Raw genomic sequence first — 15,956 nt, 5'->3', positions numbered from 1 at the left:
TTATATGGGAATTATATATATTTATAGGGCAAATAATGCATTGACATGAATGCTATAAATGTCTACACAAGTGTTAGATGTACAGTTTGTGTTCTGATTCCAGTGATGTAGCAGGTTGTGAAGAGGCCAAACTAGAAATCATGGAATTTGTAAACTTCCTGAAGAACAAAGATCAATATCTTAAACTTGGTGCCAAAATCCCGAAGGGAGCCATGCTGACTGGACCTCCAGGAACAGGGAAAACTCTCCTGGCCAAAGCAACTGCTGGGGAGGCCAATGTCCCCTTCATCTCCGTGTCCGGATCAGAGTTCCTGGAGATGTTCGTTGGAGTTGGTCCTGCTCGGGTAATTATTTTGAGAATTCAAAGGGTTTTGTCTTTGAGTAGTTGTATTTGACACAAAAATACTGAGATTAGAGGAAAGTGACATATTGTTTCTCAAAACAGGTGTTGTGTGTAAATGTTATTATAAAGTGCAATGTAGCCATTTAAATTACCTTGATATAGTTACATAATACAATGTATATGTTAAAAGCATAATATTCTTTCTCTGATAGTTCTGTACAGAAATGCCTCTTGTATAAGATTGTTTAAGTTATAACTGTTAACCTATTGGTACATTTATCAGATTCTCAATTATTACCATGTGATATCATGCTTCAACATGGCCACTGTTACCCTAGTAATCAGAAATTTCAAATGATATATAATTTTGTACTTCATTAATTTTATTGGAAAGAAAGAATACCCAAAGTGAACATGATTATGGATCATTGTTTACTCTTGGACTCATTAAGTTGTAGTCTAAAGCTTGCCAGACCCTCGCATAAATAATTCAATAGAAAATTTGTAATACCTATAAAAGATTTTTAGGTCACCTGAGACAAAGTCTCAAGTGACCTATTCTAATCCCCTTTTGTCCCTCGCCGTCCGTCCGTAAACAATTTACATTTTCGACTTCTTCTCCAAAACCCCTAAACCAAATTTAATGAAATTTGGCTGGAAGCTTTTATGGCTAAAGGTCAACCAAAATTGTGAATTATATGGTCCCCATCCCCCAAGGGCCTGAGGGGCGGGGCTAAAATTGGTCAAATTGACTAAAACTTTAAAAATCTTCTTCTCTACTCTCAGATATGGTGGAATTAAATACTATTCATAGATGGAAGGGTCTTAAGATGCTTTACCAAAATTGTGAATTTCATGACCCAGGGGTCTCACATTTGCCCCTGGGGAGGGGGTAAACTTTACTATAGTTTATATAGGGAAATCACATTTTTGACTATAATTTGTTTGATTTTGATTGGAATTTTAACTTGGTTAACATTATCAGCATGGGATGACAGTTTGATGGCATGCACATGTTGGCCTTGACTGACCCCTAGGGGCTGATGGGTGGGGCCAAAAAGGGTAAATTAAATTAACTGAAATATTTCAAATCTCAGGTGACCGTTAAGGCCCATGGGCCTCTTGTTTATTTTTTTCACTGTAACATACGGCAACGTTGATTCGATGTTGTACCTGTAGTATTCGATCTTTCTCTTTAGATATAAAATACCAACCAACTGAGTTTCAGCCTACTGTTTCAATTCTTCAATGATTCCCCTCCCATTGACATTCCTGCACACTCTTACATTTCCTTTTGGTACACAGGTGAGAGACATGTTCAAAGAAGCCAGGAAAAATGCCCCCTGCATATTATTTATAGATGAAATTGATGCAGTGGGACGAAAGCGTGGAAGGTCAAATTTCGGGGGCAACAGTGAACAGGAAAATACCCTCAACCAATTTCTTGTGGAACTTGATGGTATGTAATCAGCGAGGTGGCATATTTAGCTAATTATTGGCTCATTAAGATTGAGAAACATAACCATGCACTAGGGATGGGTTATGATTCATATTGTAGTGAAGTGGAAATAATACAGTCTCTGATTCATAAAACATAACCATCTTAACAGTAAACGTACTGTCTGTATTATATACAAATCATAAATAGTAGCTGCTTGTAATAAATTGTTAACATACACAGTTAGAAATTAACAGCCATTTATCAAATTTATTTTTGATGGGTATTCTGTTCTGTCTTTCAATCTATGGTAGGAGTTCAAGCGTCAGATTCCACATATAAAGATAATTTAATTGTTTTGTTTAGGTTTCAGTTCACAGACAGGAGTAGTGGTTTTGGCTGCTACTAATAGAATCGACGTTCTAGATCCTGCTTTATTAAGAGCGGGTAGATTTGACAGACAGATCTACATACCATTACCAGACATCAAGGGCAGGTGAGTAAGGAAAGTAATGTAACAACTTTTAAATTTAACTACTCCCTACTCTTAACGTTTCACTTTCTCAGGACAAATTTAAAATGGGGAGAAAAATACATTTTTTGTCAGAGGGCGAAAGTTGCTCAGTATTCGATAATATCTGTAACAAGATATTGGATTTTATTGATGTCATTTACTAATACATATTTACCTCATACTTACTTATTTTATTGTTTACCTATATATTTTCAGGGCCAATATATTTAAGGTCCATCTTGGAAGTATAAAAACAGACCTTGCTAAGGAGGAAATATCCAAAAAGTTGGCAGCACTTACTCCTGGGTTTTCTGGTAGGTTACCGATCATTTAGACATTTTATTCTTATCAGTTTTATAGAACTTGTCTGTTTTTTTATTCAAAATGTGCTCCCTAACTATATACATGTATCAGGTTATCAGATCGTGCTCCCTAACTATATACATGTATTAGGTTATCAGATCGTGCTCCCTAACTGTTAAATATTATGTTATCAGATCGTGCTCCCTAACTATATACATGTATCAGGTTATCAGATCGTGCTCCCTAACTATATACATGTATTAGGTTATCAGATCGTGCTCCCTAACTGTTAAATATTATGTTATCAGATCGTGCTCCCTAACTATATATCAGGTTATCAGATCGTGCTCCCTAACTATATATCAGGTTATCAAATAGTGCTCCTTAACTATATACATGTATCAGGTTATCAGATCGTGCTCCCTAACTATATATCAGGTTATCAGATCGTGCTCCCTAACTATATATCAGGTTATCAAATCGTGCTCCTTAACTATATATCCGGTTATCAGATCGTGCTCCTTAACTATATATCAGGTTATCAGATCGTGCTCCTTAACTATATATCAGGTTATCAGATCGTGCTCCCTAACTATATATCAGGTTATCAGATCGTGCTCACTAACTGTTAAATATTAGGTTATCAGATCGTGCTCACTAACTGTTAAATATTAAGTTATCAAATCGTGCTCACTAACTGTTAAATATTAGGTTATCAGATCGTGCTCACTAACTGTTAAATATTAGGTTATCAGATCGTGCTCACTAACTGTTAAATATTAGGTTATCAAATCGTGCTCCTTAACTGTTAAATATTAGGTTATCAAATCGTGCTCACTAACTGTTAAATATTAGGTTATCAAATCGTGCTCACTAACTGTTAAATATTAGGTTATCAAATCGTGCTCACTAACTGTTAAATATTAGGTTATCAAATCGTGCTCACTAACTGTTAAATATTAGGTTATCAAATCGTGCTCACTAACTGTTAAATATTAGGTTATCAAATTTTGCACCCTACACATTATATGAGAGCTATTACTGCAAAATATCTATGCAACAGGAGGAGTCCAGATTTATCCATACATGAACCCCTCAAAGAGGTGATTCAATTAATATAGTACCATATCATGTGACACATTTTCTTTTGCCCTCACCATGTATATGATTCTTTAATTTCTGGAGTCCTTCCATATCATCCATTTTTTACTGGAATAACCCTGATGAGGAACATTCAGTTTCCTACCGTCTGCCCACAGGTAAATCTCATGCTAATTAACTTAAGAGTATTGACATGTTTCACAGGTGCTGACATCGCCAATGTGTGTAACGAATCGGCACTCATTGCTGCTCGGGACCTGAATGAGTCTGTCATGGCGACCCACTTTGAACAAGCCATAGAACGAGTGGTGGGAGGTAATTAATATCAGGAAAATGGAATTTTTTGTAGTTATAACAAAAAATAAATATATATATATACATGTACATATATTATATATGAATAACAGTTATTTTCTTGAGGCATACATACTCTGTTTTTATTTGCAAATAAGCCTCTGTTCACACAATTCAGCTCCCTTCTTTTTTTGCAGAATTATCAGGGTTTTCTTTTAATATTAAATCTGCTAAAAGTGGTTCACTAAGAAGCTCATAAAAATCTTCAATAATAAAGTAAAACTTTAGGCGAGTGAGGCCGATATGAGGATACATTTGGTTGTAATCATTGCCAGAGTGATCACTTATCATTTTGTTAATTGATTTTGGCTGTGTTATTGAACCATCTGTTTTCTTGTCATATTTCTGTTTAAGTTAAAAAATAGATATTTTAAAACACTTTAAGATAAGTATATAAATCTCATTCAAGGTTTGGAAAAGAAAACACAAGTTCTACAGCCAGAAGAGAAGAAGACAGTAGCATACCATGAGGCAGGCCATGCTATAGCTGGGTGGTTCCTGGAGCACGGCGATCCCCTTCTGAAGGTAATAATAACTAGAGATCGTTTATTCCCTGTTGTAGGTAATATGCACTACAACATTACAGCTGACGAGGGCCCTGGACCACAATACACTACAACACTACAGCTGACGAGGGGCCTAGACCACAATACACTACAACACTACAGCTGACGAGGGGCCTAGACTACAATACACTACAACTGACGAGGGGCTAGACTACAATACACTACAACACTACAACTGACGAGGGGCCTAGACTACAATACACTACAACACTACAACTGACGAGGGGCCCAGACTACAATACACTACAACACTACAGCTGATAAGGGGCCTAGACCACAATACACTACAACATTACAGCTGACGAGGGGCCTAGACCACAATACACTACAACACTACAGCTGACGAGGGGCCCAGACTACAATACACTACAACACTACAGCTGACGAGGGGCCTAGACTACAATACACTACAACACTACAACTGACGAGGGGCCTAGACTACAATACACTGCAACACTACAGCTGACGAGGGGCCCAGACTACAATACACTACAACACTACAGCTGACGAGGGGCCTAGACCACAATACACTACAACATTACAGCTGACGAGGGGCCTAGACCACAATACACTACAACATTACAGCTGACGAGGGGCCTAGACTACAATACACTACAACTGACGAGGGCCCTAGACCACAATACACTACAACACTACAGCTGACAAGGGGCCTAGACCACAATACACTACAACAGACGAGGGGCCTAGACTACAATACACTACAACTGGCGAGGGGCCTAGACCACAATACACTACAACACTACAACTGACGAGGGGCCTAGACCACAATACACTACAACACTACAACTGAAGAGGGGCCTAGACTACAATACACTACAACACTACAACTGAAGAGGGGCCTAGACCACAATACACTACAACACTACAGCTGACGAGGGGCCCAGACTACAATACACTACAACACTACAGCTGACAAGGGGCCTAGACCACAATACACTACAACACTACAGCTGACGAGGGGCCCAGACTACAATACACTACAACATTACAGCTGACGAGGGGCCTAGACCACAATACACTACAACATTACAGCTGACGAGGGGCCTAGACCACAATACACTACAACACTACAACTGACGAGGGGCCTAGACCACAATACACTACAACACTACAACTGACGAGGGGCCTAGACCACAATACACTACAACACTACAGCTGACGAGGGGCCCAGACTACAATACACCACAACACTACAACTGACGAGGGGCCTAGACCACAATACACTACAACACTACAGCTGACGAGGGGCCTAGACCTCAATACACTACAACACTACAACTGTCGAGGGGCCTAGACCACAATACACTACAACTGACGAGGGGCCCAGACTACAATACACTACAATAATACAGCTGACGAGGGGCCTAGACTACAATACACTACAACTGACGAGGGGCCTAGACCACAATACACTACAACACTACAGCTGACGAGGGGCCCAGACTACAATATACTACAACACTACAACTGACGAGGGGCCTAGACCACAATACACTACAACACTACAGCTGACGAGGGGCCTAGACCTCAATACACTACAACACTACAACTGTCGAGGGGCCTAGACCACAATACACTACAACTGACGAGGGGCCCAGACTACAATACACTACAATAATACAGCTGACGAGGGGCCCAGACTACAATACACTACAACACTACAACTGACGAGGGGCCTAGACTACAATACACTACAACACTACAGCTGACGAGGGCCCTAAAACACATTTAAAACCTACAGAATGGGTATCTGTGCATTCTCTTACTGGTGTCTATACCCCACAATCATGGCGTGATGTTTGCCTTGTATACCCCCAATGCTCACTGCTGTTTCATTCATTTGTAGGTGTCTATTATACCCCATAGTAAGGGCCTAATGTTTGCCTTGTATACCCCCCAATGCTCACTGCTGTTCCATTCATTTGTAGGTGTCTATTATACCCCGTGGTAAGGGCCTAATGTTTGCCTTGTATACCCCCCCAATGCTCACTACTGTTCCATTCATTTGTAGGTGTCTATTATACCCCATAGTAAGGGCCTAATGTTTGCCTTGTATACCCCCCCAATGCTCACTGCTGTTCCATTCATTTGTAGGTGTCTATTATACCCCATAGTAAGGGCCTAATTTTTGCCTTGTATACCCGACAATGCTCACTGCTGTTCCATTCATTTGTAGGTGTCTATTATACCCCGTGGTAAGGGCCTAATTTTTGCCTTGTATACCCGACAATGCTCACTGCTGTTCCATTCATTTGTAGGTGTCTATTATACCCTGTGGTAAGGGCCTAATGTTTGTCTTGTATACCCCCCCAATGCTCACTGCTGTTCCATTCATTTGTAGGTGTCTATTATACCCCGTGGTAAGGGCCTAGGTTATGCCATGTACTTACCCCAGGAACACTATCTAATGACACAGGAACAGGTGAGTTATTTAAAGCCACATTTTAACTCTACTTCTGTATATGTTTATATTCCATAGGCTTCGCATGTTACTAAATTCCTATTGTATTGAATATCAGAAAATGAAGAAAATTATATATTAACAGTGCTTTTATGGTCATTAAAAGTATGTATAATGTCTTATTTTACTAAATTTTGGTAGTAAAAGGATTCAAGTATCATTCAAATAAATATCACAATGTTTGTTGATACATATTTATTACCCAAATTAAGTGTGTTCCAAATAGATATCTAAATTCACCGTTATTTACAGATGATTGACAGAATGTGTACATTACTTGGAGGAAGAGTTTCGGAAAAAATTTTCTTTGATAAGATTACATCAGGTGCCCAAGATGATCTACAAAAAGTGACCAAATTGGCTTATTCTCAGGTAAGCATTTAGACCAAATGGTTTGGTCAGAAAAAGAAACTAAAAGTTTATGTGAGGTTTTGCATACTTGCATACATATATTGATATGTAGTATTCTTCTTTTTTTATCAATTTAACACTCAAAAGCGTGACAAAAACATTAAGTTCTTATCAACACTTGATTAACTTAAAGGCATAAAGTTGATACATAAAAAATTATATAAAACACATTTTGAGCTATCATTTAATCTTCATTTTCATTCATAGATAAGATGTTAACAAAACATAACTTCGAGTTGTCACGTGCATATGTTATCTGTAATTGAAGGTGACATTGTTGGGTATGAGTGAGAAGGTTGGACAGATAGCATTTGACCACGAGCAGCAATCATTCCAGAAACCCTACAGCGAAAAAACAGCAATGATCATTGATGAGGAAGTCCGAGACCTTGTTGCCAGATGTTATGAACGAACCATGAACCTACTGACTGAGAAGAAAGATCTTATAGACAAAGTAGGTGTACATGATATCATATTACATATTAACCCGTAAAACTATACCATTCTGCTTCTACATTAATCTGATTACTTACAATCAACAAAATGTACTTGTGTTGAACACGACTAATTTTTAGCTCAGCATATCAAAGAACATGTTATCTATATAGTGTAGGGTATCACCAGTTGATCAACCATTTTGTTTAAAAGGGTACCAGCCAAGAATGTTGAACTTTAATACCAAATAATAAATTTGATATAATATTTGGAGCAGTTTGTGGCTGAGATTGCAAAATTTTGTATAAAAGTGGCATTAATTTTGTATAAAAGAGAACAATAGATAATACACTGTAGTAGTATAGTGACGGTGCTAAAAGGTGAATTAGAAATGAATATTTGAAGTTTTACTCCTTATGTATACATGTTGCAATGTCACAATTACAACTGTAATGACAATATTTACATGTCACAAGCAGGTGTTGAGTGGGAATCAACAGCAATGTTTGCTGAATGAAATTATGTTTTTCAGAGAATCTTCTTTCCACTTCTTTTGAAATACTAATATAGAGGAATAATCTCCTCAAACTATGAATACAAAGTATATCGCTTAAAAATTGACCTTTTCACAATTCCATAATATTAGCAGACACAAACTTTTTAGGTGGAAATTTCCAAAGAAAATTGATAATCTATCCCTCTCTTAGTGATCAAGGTGGATCTGAACATGGTGTTTTGCTAAGAATGAGAAATTTGAACATTCGTATTGTTTACAGGTTGCCAAATTGTTGCTAGAAAAGGAAAAAATAGACAAGGCAGACATGGAATCTATCTTGGGGAAGAGACCATTTGCCGAAAAATCTACATATGAGGAATTTGTAGAAGGTACTGGCTCAATGGAAGAGGATACTGTACTACCAAAAGGACTAGAGAGCTGGAACAAAACTCGCCAAACGACAGAATCTACAGATAAACCCCTACCAGATGCTGCGGTATCCTAACGTAAACATGAGAAAGGCTAAAGAAAATGTGGGGAACGATATATTTATCAGTTTAATTATTCGTTGACAAAACCTTCATTTAATGGAGACAAGACCGATCAGCAATATATTCAACAAATTGTTATTTTACTAGTCTGTGAATCACTATTGTTATCTATCTGTTGTATCTAGTTTGGAAATATGCTTTACATTGTGCTTAAAAGACGAAAAATGAAGCCTTTATTAATTACACTGATTCTGACGTATAAAAGGTTTAATCATGGTAAATTACACTGATATTGACGTATATCAGGTTTAATCATGGTAAGTTACACTGATATTGACGTATATCAGGTTTAATCATGGTAAGTTACACTGATATTGACGTATATCAGGTTTAATCATGTTACACTGATATTGACGTATATCAGGTTTAATCATGGTAACTTATGTATATAATTAATGTTGGTGTTTGTATTCTCACTGTTTGGTCCGTTAGGTTGGTCCGTTAGGTTGTGTCTTCCTACAGCTAGCTGTTATATACAATTCCAAAGGAACTGGACACTGACATCACAAGCAGTTGTGCAAATATAGGAATTTTTTTTTTTTTTTTAAACATGTGGATAATTTTTTATTAGAGACAATACCCTAGTACAACATTAAATGTAAAGTACTGTACCTACGACGACAGACAATTCAATCGTACAACACTACATTATAGTACTGTAGGTATGTACATTGTACCAACGACAGACAATTCAATCGTACAACACTACATTATAGTACTGTAGGTATGTACCAACGACAGACAATTCAATCGTACAACACTACATTATAGTACTGTACCTACGACGACAGACAATTCAATCGTACAACACTACATTACAGTACTGTAGGTATGTACATTGTACCAACGACAGACAATTCAATCGTACAACACTACATTACATTGTACCAACGACAGACAATTCAATAGTACAACACTACATTATAGTACTGTACCTACGACGACAGACAATTCAATAGTACAACACTACATTATAGTACTGTACCTACGACGACAGACAATTCAATAGTACAACACTACATTATAGTACTGTACCTACGACGACAGACAATTCAATAGTACAACACTACATTATAGTACTGTAGGTACGTACCAACCACAGACATCTATATGTACAGTACTTTACTATAGTACTATACCGTACTACATGTTCAGAATTGTATGTACTACGGACAGTTCCCCAGATTGATAATGTATTGATGATGTATACCAGCTGTTGATGGACATAAGAACTGTGATAAGGGAAACTCCTCCAGCACCGAGAAAACAGAAGTGAGCCTTAAAGTGTTGCCTACCTTTGAGGTGAAATAGATCAGTATTTTGTCATGTGTGGTTTGCTCATTTATTGTAATTAATAAATGAAATAAATTATATAATAAATTGTTTTGTTCTGTAAAGAGTCGTACACTGTTTCATTGATGCTGATGCCATTGTTGTGTAATATGAAGTAGTAATGAAAAATTCCCTGCTCATGCTTAACATCAAACTAGTGACGCTCGCTCTGGGGCAGACATCCTATCACTATCTAGACTAAATGGAACCGACTATCCTGGAATAGTTGGGTATTACCACTCACTGTCCGACCGTCCAACCACTATAGGTTAAAGGGAAATTCCCCCAGCTTGAACTTCTGTAGTAAGTTGACATATACATGTACTTTCCACCTTAACAGTCACTGGACCGTGCACGCACAGCAGCTTCACCTTAACAGTGGGTCCAGCTAAAAGATTACACTGTACATGTACGAATGTAATCCATTCCTTTTGAAATAAAATATGTTTTTCGCAATTTGAAGTAGATACAAAAAGACGACAACGTTAACAACAACACACCAACATAACGCCATTCTATATATATACATGTATATACGCTCACGTGCCAAAAATAACTTTTGTAATGTTTCCTCTTTATTTCATGCATTTTTCATCCTTTTTCTTTGAATTTGATTGATTTTATATTTCAACGAATTTGTACAAAAGCTCGCACGGACTGTAGAAAATTGTCTCCTTTTCAGCTCATCATATTGGCATCATTTTCGGCAGTTTCATTTTCAAACTATTATTTTTCTGCGCCGGGAAACATCTTGTAACGTTGTTTTGACATCATTTTGATCTTCATCCCTTTTAAAGTGGCACCACCAAAACATTTGTTCGCCAATTAAACATTGATTTCTCAGACAAGAGAAAACGGAAACGATGCCAATATTATGTGCTGGAAAAAATGAGACAACTTTTTCGATGTACATGTATGTGGAAAATGTTTTACAAATTCATAAAATCAAATCTGGATAATTCAAAGAAAAGGGTAAAATGCATGAAATAAAAAGGAAGAAATGATAAAGGTTTTTTTTTACACATGAGTATATTATCATGAGGGAAATGTTCAAATCTATTTTTATTTTAATTTAATCTTCGAATTTTATGGCTGCCCCTCGGGTGTACTTGTTTTCTCTGGCGTTTTGTATGAAGAAGATAATATTTATTGTTTCCAAAACAATACTTACCCATTGTTGAAAACCATGTTGAGATTGAGAGAATATCCCTTCTCTGTACCCTTGGAACATGCGATGACAAAATTGAATTTGCAGGCTACCCTGACAGCCACTAGTTTGGAGACGGTCATACAAGAACTCGTGCGGCTGCATGAATCCATATTGTCAGGCCTGGTTTGGGACCTAAATCTAGTATCTTTGTACTGTTAAAATAAAAAGACTAGGAATTCGTCAAGATTTGTATCGAAACCCAATCAAATAAGGAAGGACAGGCCTATACGATTTTGTCCTGACATACCATGCGTACATGATATAAAGAGTGGACACTCGGATTTTAAGAAGGTTTACTAATTTCTATTTTTTTTTTTTTCTATTACCTAATTCTATTTGGTGCGTGCAATGAAAGATGTGTGATGATAATAAAGTGGTGTTCAAACTTATTTATATGCTGTAAAATGTTCTGGAAGTAAAATGCGACATTCTCGGAACCTTTGCAACTTGAAATTGCGATTTGTGTCAGGATTCATCTTTCATTAATTTTCCAAACGAACACGAAGTCTAAGAAGCATTGTGTACCTTACATTTCATCATTATCTCAGTCCATGATTAATTTCTCCTCTTGTTCAAGACAATAAATCTGTAGTCAATGGCAATCTGTCGGTCTTGTAGCAGTCAATAAGGTTCGCACACAAACTATACGACTCTATGTAAGTGATTATGATTGGTCAAACCTTTGACCATCCCCTAGTAAGGAAGCTATCCTCTAATTCAAGCAATGGGTATAATGACCAGACCAAGGCTTGGATCTTCCCCATGGCCTGGTTTCATTGCGTGTCGACCTGAAGTGAATCCCGATAAGCTCTAATGGTCCTGCGACTGTTCCCCAGATCCCCAGTAACGTGTGCACTACCAGTGTATGTGGCACCCTTCTGTCTTATCATATTTTAACACTATCAGGTTACGAAGTGATTCGTCACGTCGTTTGATGTCTCTGAGCTCATGGTAACCTAGAAATGCTATGAAGGCTGTATAAGGCCGCGGAGGAATGGCTGCTTAAGGCCGCGAAGGAATGGCTGCATAAGGCCGCGAAAGAACGGCTGCATAAGGCGTTGGAGGAATGGCTGCATAAGGCGGCAGAGGAATGGCTGCATAAGGCCGCGAAGGAATGGCTGCATAAGGCCGCGGAGGAATGGCTGCATAAGGCCGCGAAGGAATGGCTGCATAAGGCCGCGGAGGAATGGCTGCATAAGGCCGCGAAGGAATGGCTGCATAAGGCCGCGAAGGAATGGCTGAATAAGGCGTTGGAGGAATGGCTGCATAAGGCGGCAGATGAATGGCTGCATAAGGCCGCGGAGGAATGGCTGCATAAGGCCGCTGAGGAATGGCTGCATAAGGCCGCGGAGGAATGGCTGCATAAGGCCGAGGAGGAATGGCTGCATAAGGGCAGCGAAGGAATGGCGGAATAGGCCGCGGAGGAATGTCTGCTAAGGCCGCAGATGAATGGCTGCTAAGGCCGCGGAGGAATTGCTGCATAAGCCGTGGGCCGGGATCATAAGGCGCGCAAGGATGGCTGAATAATGCGCGAGGATGCTGCATAAGGCCGCGAGGAATGGGCTGCATAGGCCGCAGAGGAGGGCTGCAATAATGCCCGGAGGACTTGCTGATAAGGCCGCGGGGGAATGGCTGCATAAGGCCGCGAAGGAATGGCTGCATAAGGCCGTAGAGGAATGGCTGCATAAGGCCGCTGAGGAATGGCTGCATAAGGCCGCGGAGGAATGGCTGCATAAGGCCGCGGAGGAATGGCTGCATAAGGCCGCGGAGGAATGGCTGCATAAGGCCGCTGAGGAATGGCTGCATAAGGCCGCAGAGGAATGGCTGCATAAGGCCGCGAAGGAATGGCTGCATAAGGCCGCGGAGGAATGGCTGCATAAGGCCGCGGAGGAATGGCTGCATAAGGCCGCTGAGGAATGGCTGCATAAGGCCGCGAAGGAATGGCTGCATAAGGCCGCGGAGGAATGGCTGCATGGTGCCATCCAGATGCGAATTTAATTCTTCTTGGAGGTAAGGCAGCGATTTTCTTCTATATAATCTACATATAAATGTATACTATTTTCAAACTGCTATTTATCATAGACGTGAATGCCTCTTTAATTTTGAGTAGATATTGAAGTCCACGTTCACAATATTCCTTCATATACAAGCTCCTGCCCTTTGGATGATATCGAATTAACAATATTATATACCAACACATTTCTACAGATTTCCTATAGTTTCCTGTATGATAGTAGAAAGTTGCTAGATACAGCAGCTCTGTCCCAAACACTGCTCTCAGCACCAGAAGGTTTCTACATTCTCGTCGAGAAAGGCAAGTGATGAGTATTAAGTAAACACAGAAGGCCATTACCTCTCTCATTCTTTGATTGCAAAATCCCGGTAAATACAAGTAATACAGGCAGATATGTGATGGCACTGGAGAAAGTTAAATCTAAAGTTATATTTAGAGATGTGAAATTACAGATTGAATTTCATTAATATATAATGCGAAAACGCGAAATTAATTTCGCACTCTCGCCGTCGCAATTTCGCTCTTTCGCATTCTCGCGTTTTCGCTCCCTCGTCGTCGCTTTTTAGCATTCTCGCGGTTTCGACCGAATTATAAATAATGAAATTATAATTTAATTCTCGTATTCTGTTAGACATGGGTCAGTCTACAATACCAGCACTGAGTCAGTTTTCAGCCCCTGAAACAATATTCACAGGAGTATACATCATGCAAAGATTGTTTGGCTGGTTTTGATACACTTGATTGAGATGTTAAAAGTAAAAATGGCAACTAAAAATTTCTGTAAGACATAAATGCCCCTATATATACAAATTCTGTTGAGAAATGAACTTGTGTAAGTGCAGATGAAGTTAAATTCAAATGTAATAGACTAAGGGCGATAACTCTATATAAGGGGATGCGGCTTATGAACAGCGGCAACCGCAATGGCTAACGCCAGAGTAAACACTTGCACAAAGTTTCACGGAATTATGGAGAGAAATGTACTTGTAAGATTGTTGATATAAAGTTGAATAAGAGTTAATTAAAGGTAGGGAAACAGCTCTGTAAATGCTTGTCAAAGATGGTGCTATAATAAACTTATGAATCAAGTTTCATTAAATTCCGTTGAGAAATAAACTTTTGAGAGTGCAGACAAAATTATTTTTGTGTGAAATAAACGAAGGGCAATAACTCTATAAATAAGGACGCTTCGGTTCTGAAACTCAAACCAATTCGAGGTATTGCCATAAAATAACATTTTAAGTTTCATGAAATACCCTTGAAAAATGAACTCGTGACAGTGCTTACAATGTTGAATTGAGTGAAATAAACTAAGGGCAATAACTGTAAATAAAGGAGTGCGGATCATGAAATTGGAACTCACCCGAGATGTTGCCATAGTTAACTCATGCATAGGCGTCTGCTTCTGGTCAGTATATCTTTAGAAAAAAATATATAAATAAAGGTGATGGGGCTCACAGCGAGCGTCGAGATTGTTCGATAGCCCATCTCCGCTTGGTCTTTACACACGATCTATGCCAGAGGAATCTACATATTATGTATAGCCAATCGCCGCTTGCTCTTTACACACGATCTATGACAGAGGATTTTTATGTATACATTTGTATAGCCAATATCCGCTTGCTCTTTGCATCTTTCCGGATGTGTATTAATAAGTAAATTATCGTGAGTCAATGTATTCCTTCTGCACCTGCATTTAATATACAATGTATTTTATAGATGGAAATGTTATATATGGTCTTTCATTATTTCATGATTTATACCTTAAATATGGTGTTTATCTGTTCGAAGCCCCTATAATTAAACAGTTTCGATAATTTGTTTTCTTCATAAGCAGTTTCTGATTCACATGCTACAGACCATACCATGTGTTACGCCATTGTTGCCGCAGGTCGACGTCTTCGCGGCGATCCCGCAGCGTCTATGAAAATACATTCCATGAGGACGTCTTGGACGCCATGCGACGGCGTGCGCTTTTATCATGCACAAAGTACGCGCCGTTGCCACATGTACAGGAACTGTAGTCGACTGCACATTCACAGAGACCTCGTGGAGTCAAATGCAGCACTTTTTTGGTACGTCTACGGCGTTAACTCTGAATGTTATTGGTTTTACTGAGCTCACACGGCGACTACGCATACTGAGTTGACACGGCGATCTTTGCGCTCCCACGGCGTTTCTTCCGCATTCATCAGCGTTTGCAGGGCGTTTATAGGGCGATGTCAGTGCGTTCTGAGTAATAAAATGGTATAAATGCGCATGAGCCATATCTCTTTTCATCACGACTGCTGAACGCCAGCAAGTCGGGCTACTCTTTTCCTTTATGCATGACCAGTAAGTCCAGGTTGATGGCAGACGTTGTGCACCTCATCAGGGACGAAGACGGGAAAAGGTCCAAAGGCATAG

The 15,956-nt window shown here is 39.0% G+C and overlaps 2 protein-coding genes across 4 annotated transcripts in view; one reads left to right on the top strand and one right to left on the bottom strand.

Annotated features, from left to right (window-relative positions):
• LOC117337266 (AFG3-like protein 2) overlaps window positions 1-10,391 on the top strand; it is a 30,579-nt gene extending 20,188 nt beyond the window's left edge. The window contains exons 9-19 of one of the 3 annotated variants that reach the window (XR_004534782.1): window positions 104-344; window positions 1,649-1,802; window positions 2,148-2,277; window positions 2,512-2,609; window positions 3,904-4,014; window positions 4,463-4,578; window positions 6,982-7,062; window positions 7,354-7,473; window positions 7,781-7,966; window positions 8,724-9,656; window positions 9,719-10,391. Coding sequence is in view for 1 of the 3 variants with exons in the window: in XM_033898159.1 (XP_033754050.1) it covers window positions 104-344; window positions 1,649-1,802; window positions 2,148-2,277; window positions 2,512-2,609; window positions 3,904-4,014; window positions 4,463-4,578; window positions 6,982-7,062; window positions 7,354-7,473; window positions 7,781-7,966; window positions 8,724-8,948 (1,462 nt within the window). In the remaining 2 variants the exon portion in view is untranslated. Of the gene's footprint in view, window positions 1-103; window positions 345-1,648; window positions 1,803-2,147; window positions 2,278-2,511; window positions 2,610-3,903; window positions 4,015-4,462; window positions 4,579-6,981; window positions 7,063-7,353; window positions 7,474-7,780; window positions 7,967-8,723 lie in introns of all 3 variants that reach the window. The other 2 variants (XR_004534783.1, XM_033898159.1) reach the window with 2 other exon arrangements.
• Window positions 10,392-12,538: 2,147 nt separating this feature from the next.
• Window positions 12,539-13,510, bottom strand: LOC117338548 (epsin-1-like). The gene has a single exon (XM_033899906.1). The coding sequence runs from the start codon at window positions 13,508-13,510 to the stop codon at window positions 12,539-12,541; it is 972 nt and encodes a 323-aa protein (XP_033755797.1).
• Between the last annotated feature and the right edge of the window lie 2,446 nt (window positions 13,511-15,956).

Source organism: Pecten maximus, chromosome 11 (assembly GCF_902652985.1).
Source record: "Pecten maximus chromosome 11, xPecMax1.1, whole genome shotgun sequence".
Classification (NCBI taxonomy): domain Eukaryota; kingdom Metazoa; phylum Mollusca; class Bivalvia; order Pectinida; family Pectinidae; genus Pecten; species Pecten maximus.
This window is presented reverse-complemented; position numbering and strand designations above follow the sequence as displayed.

Excerpts from the sequence above, each read along its gene's own strand:
- LOC117338548 (XM_033899906.1), bottom strand. The coding sequence starts at position 13,510 with ATGCAGCCATTCCTCCGCGGCCTTATGCAGCCATTCCTTCGCGGCCTT.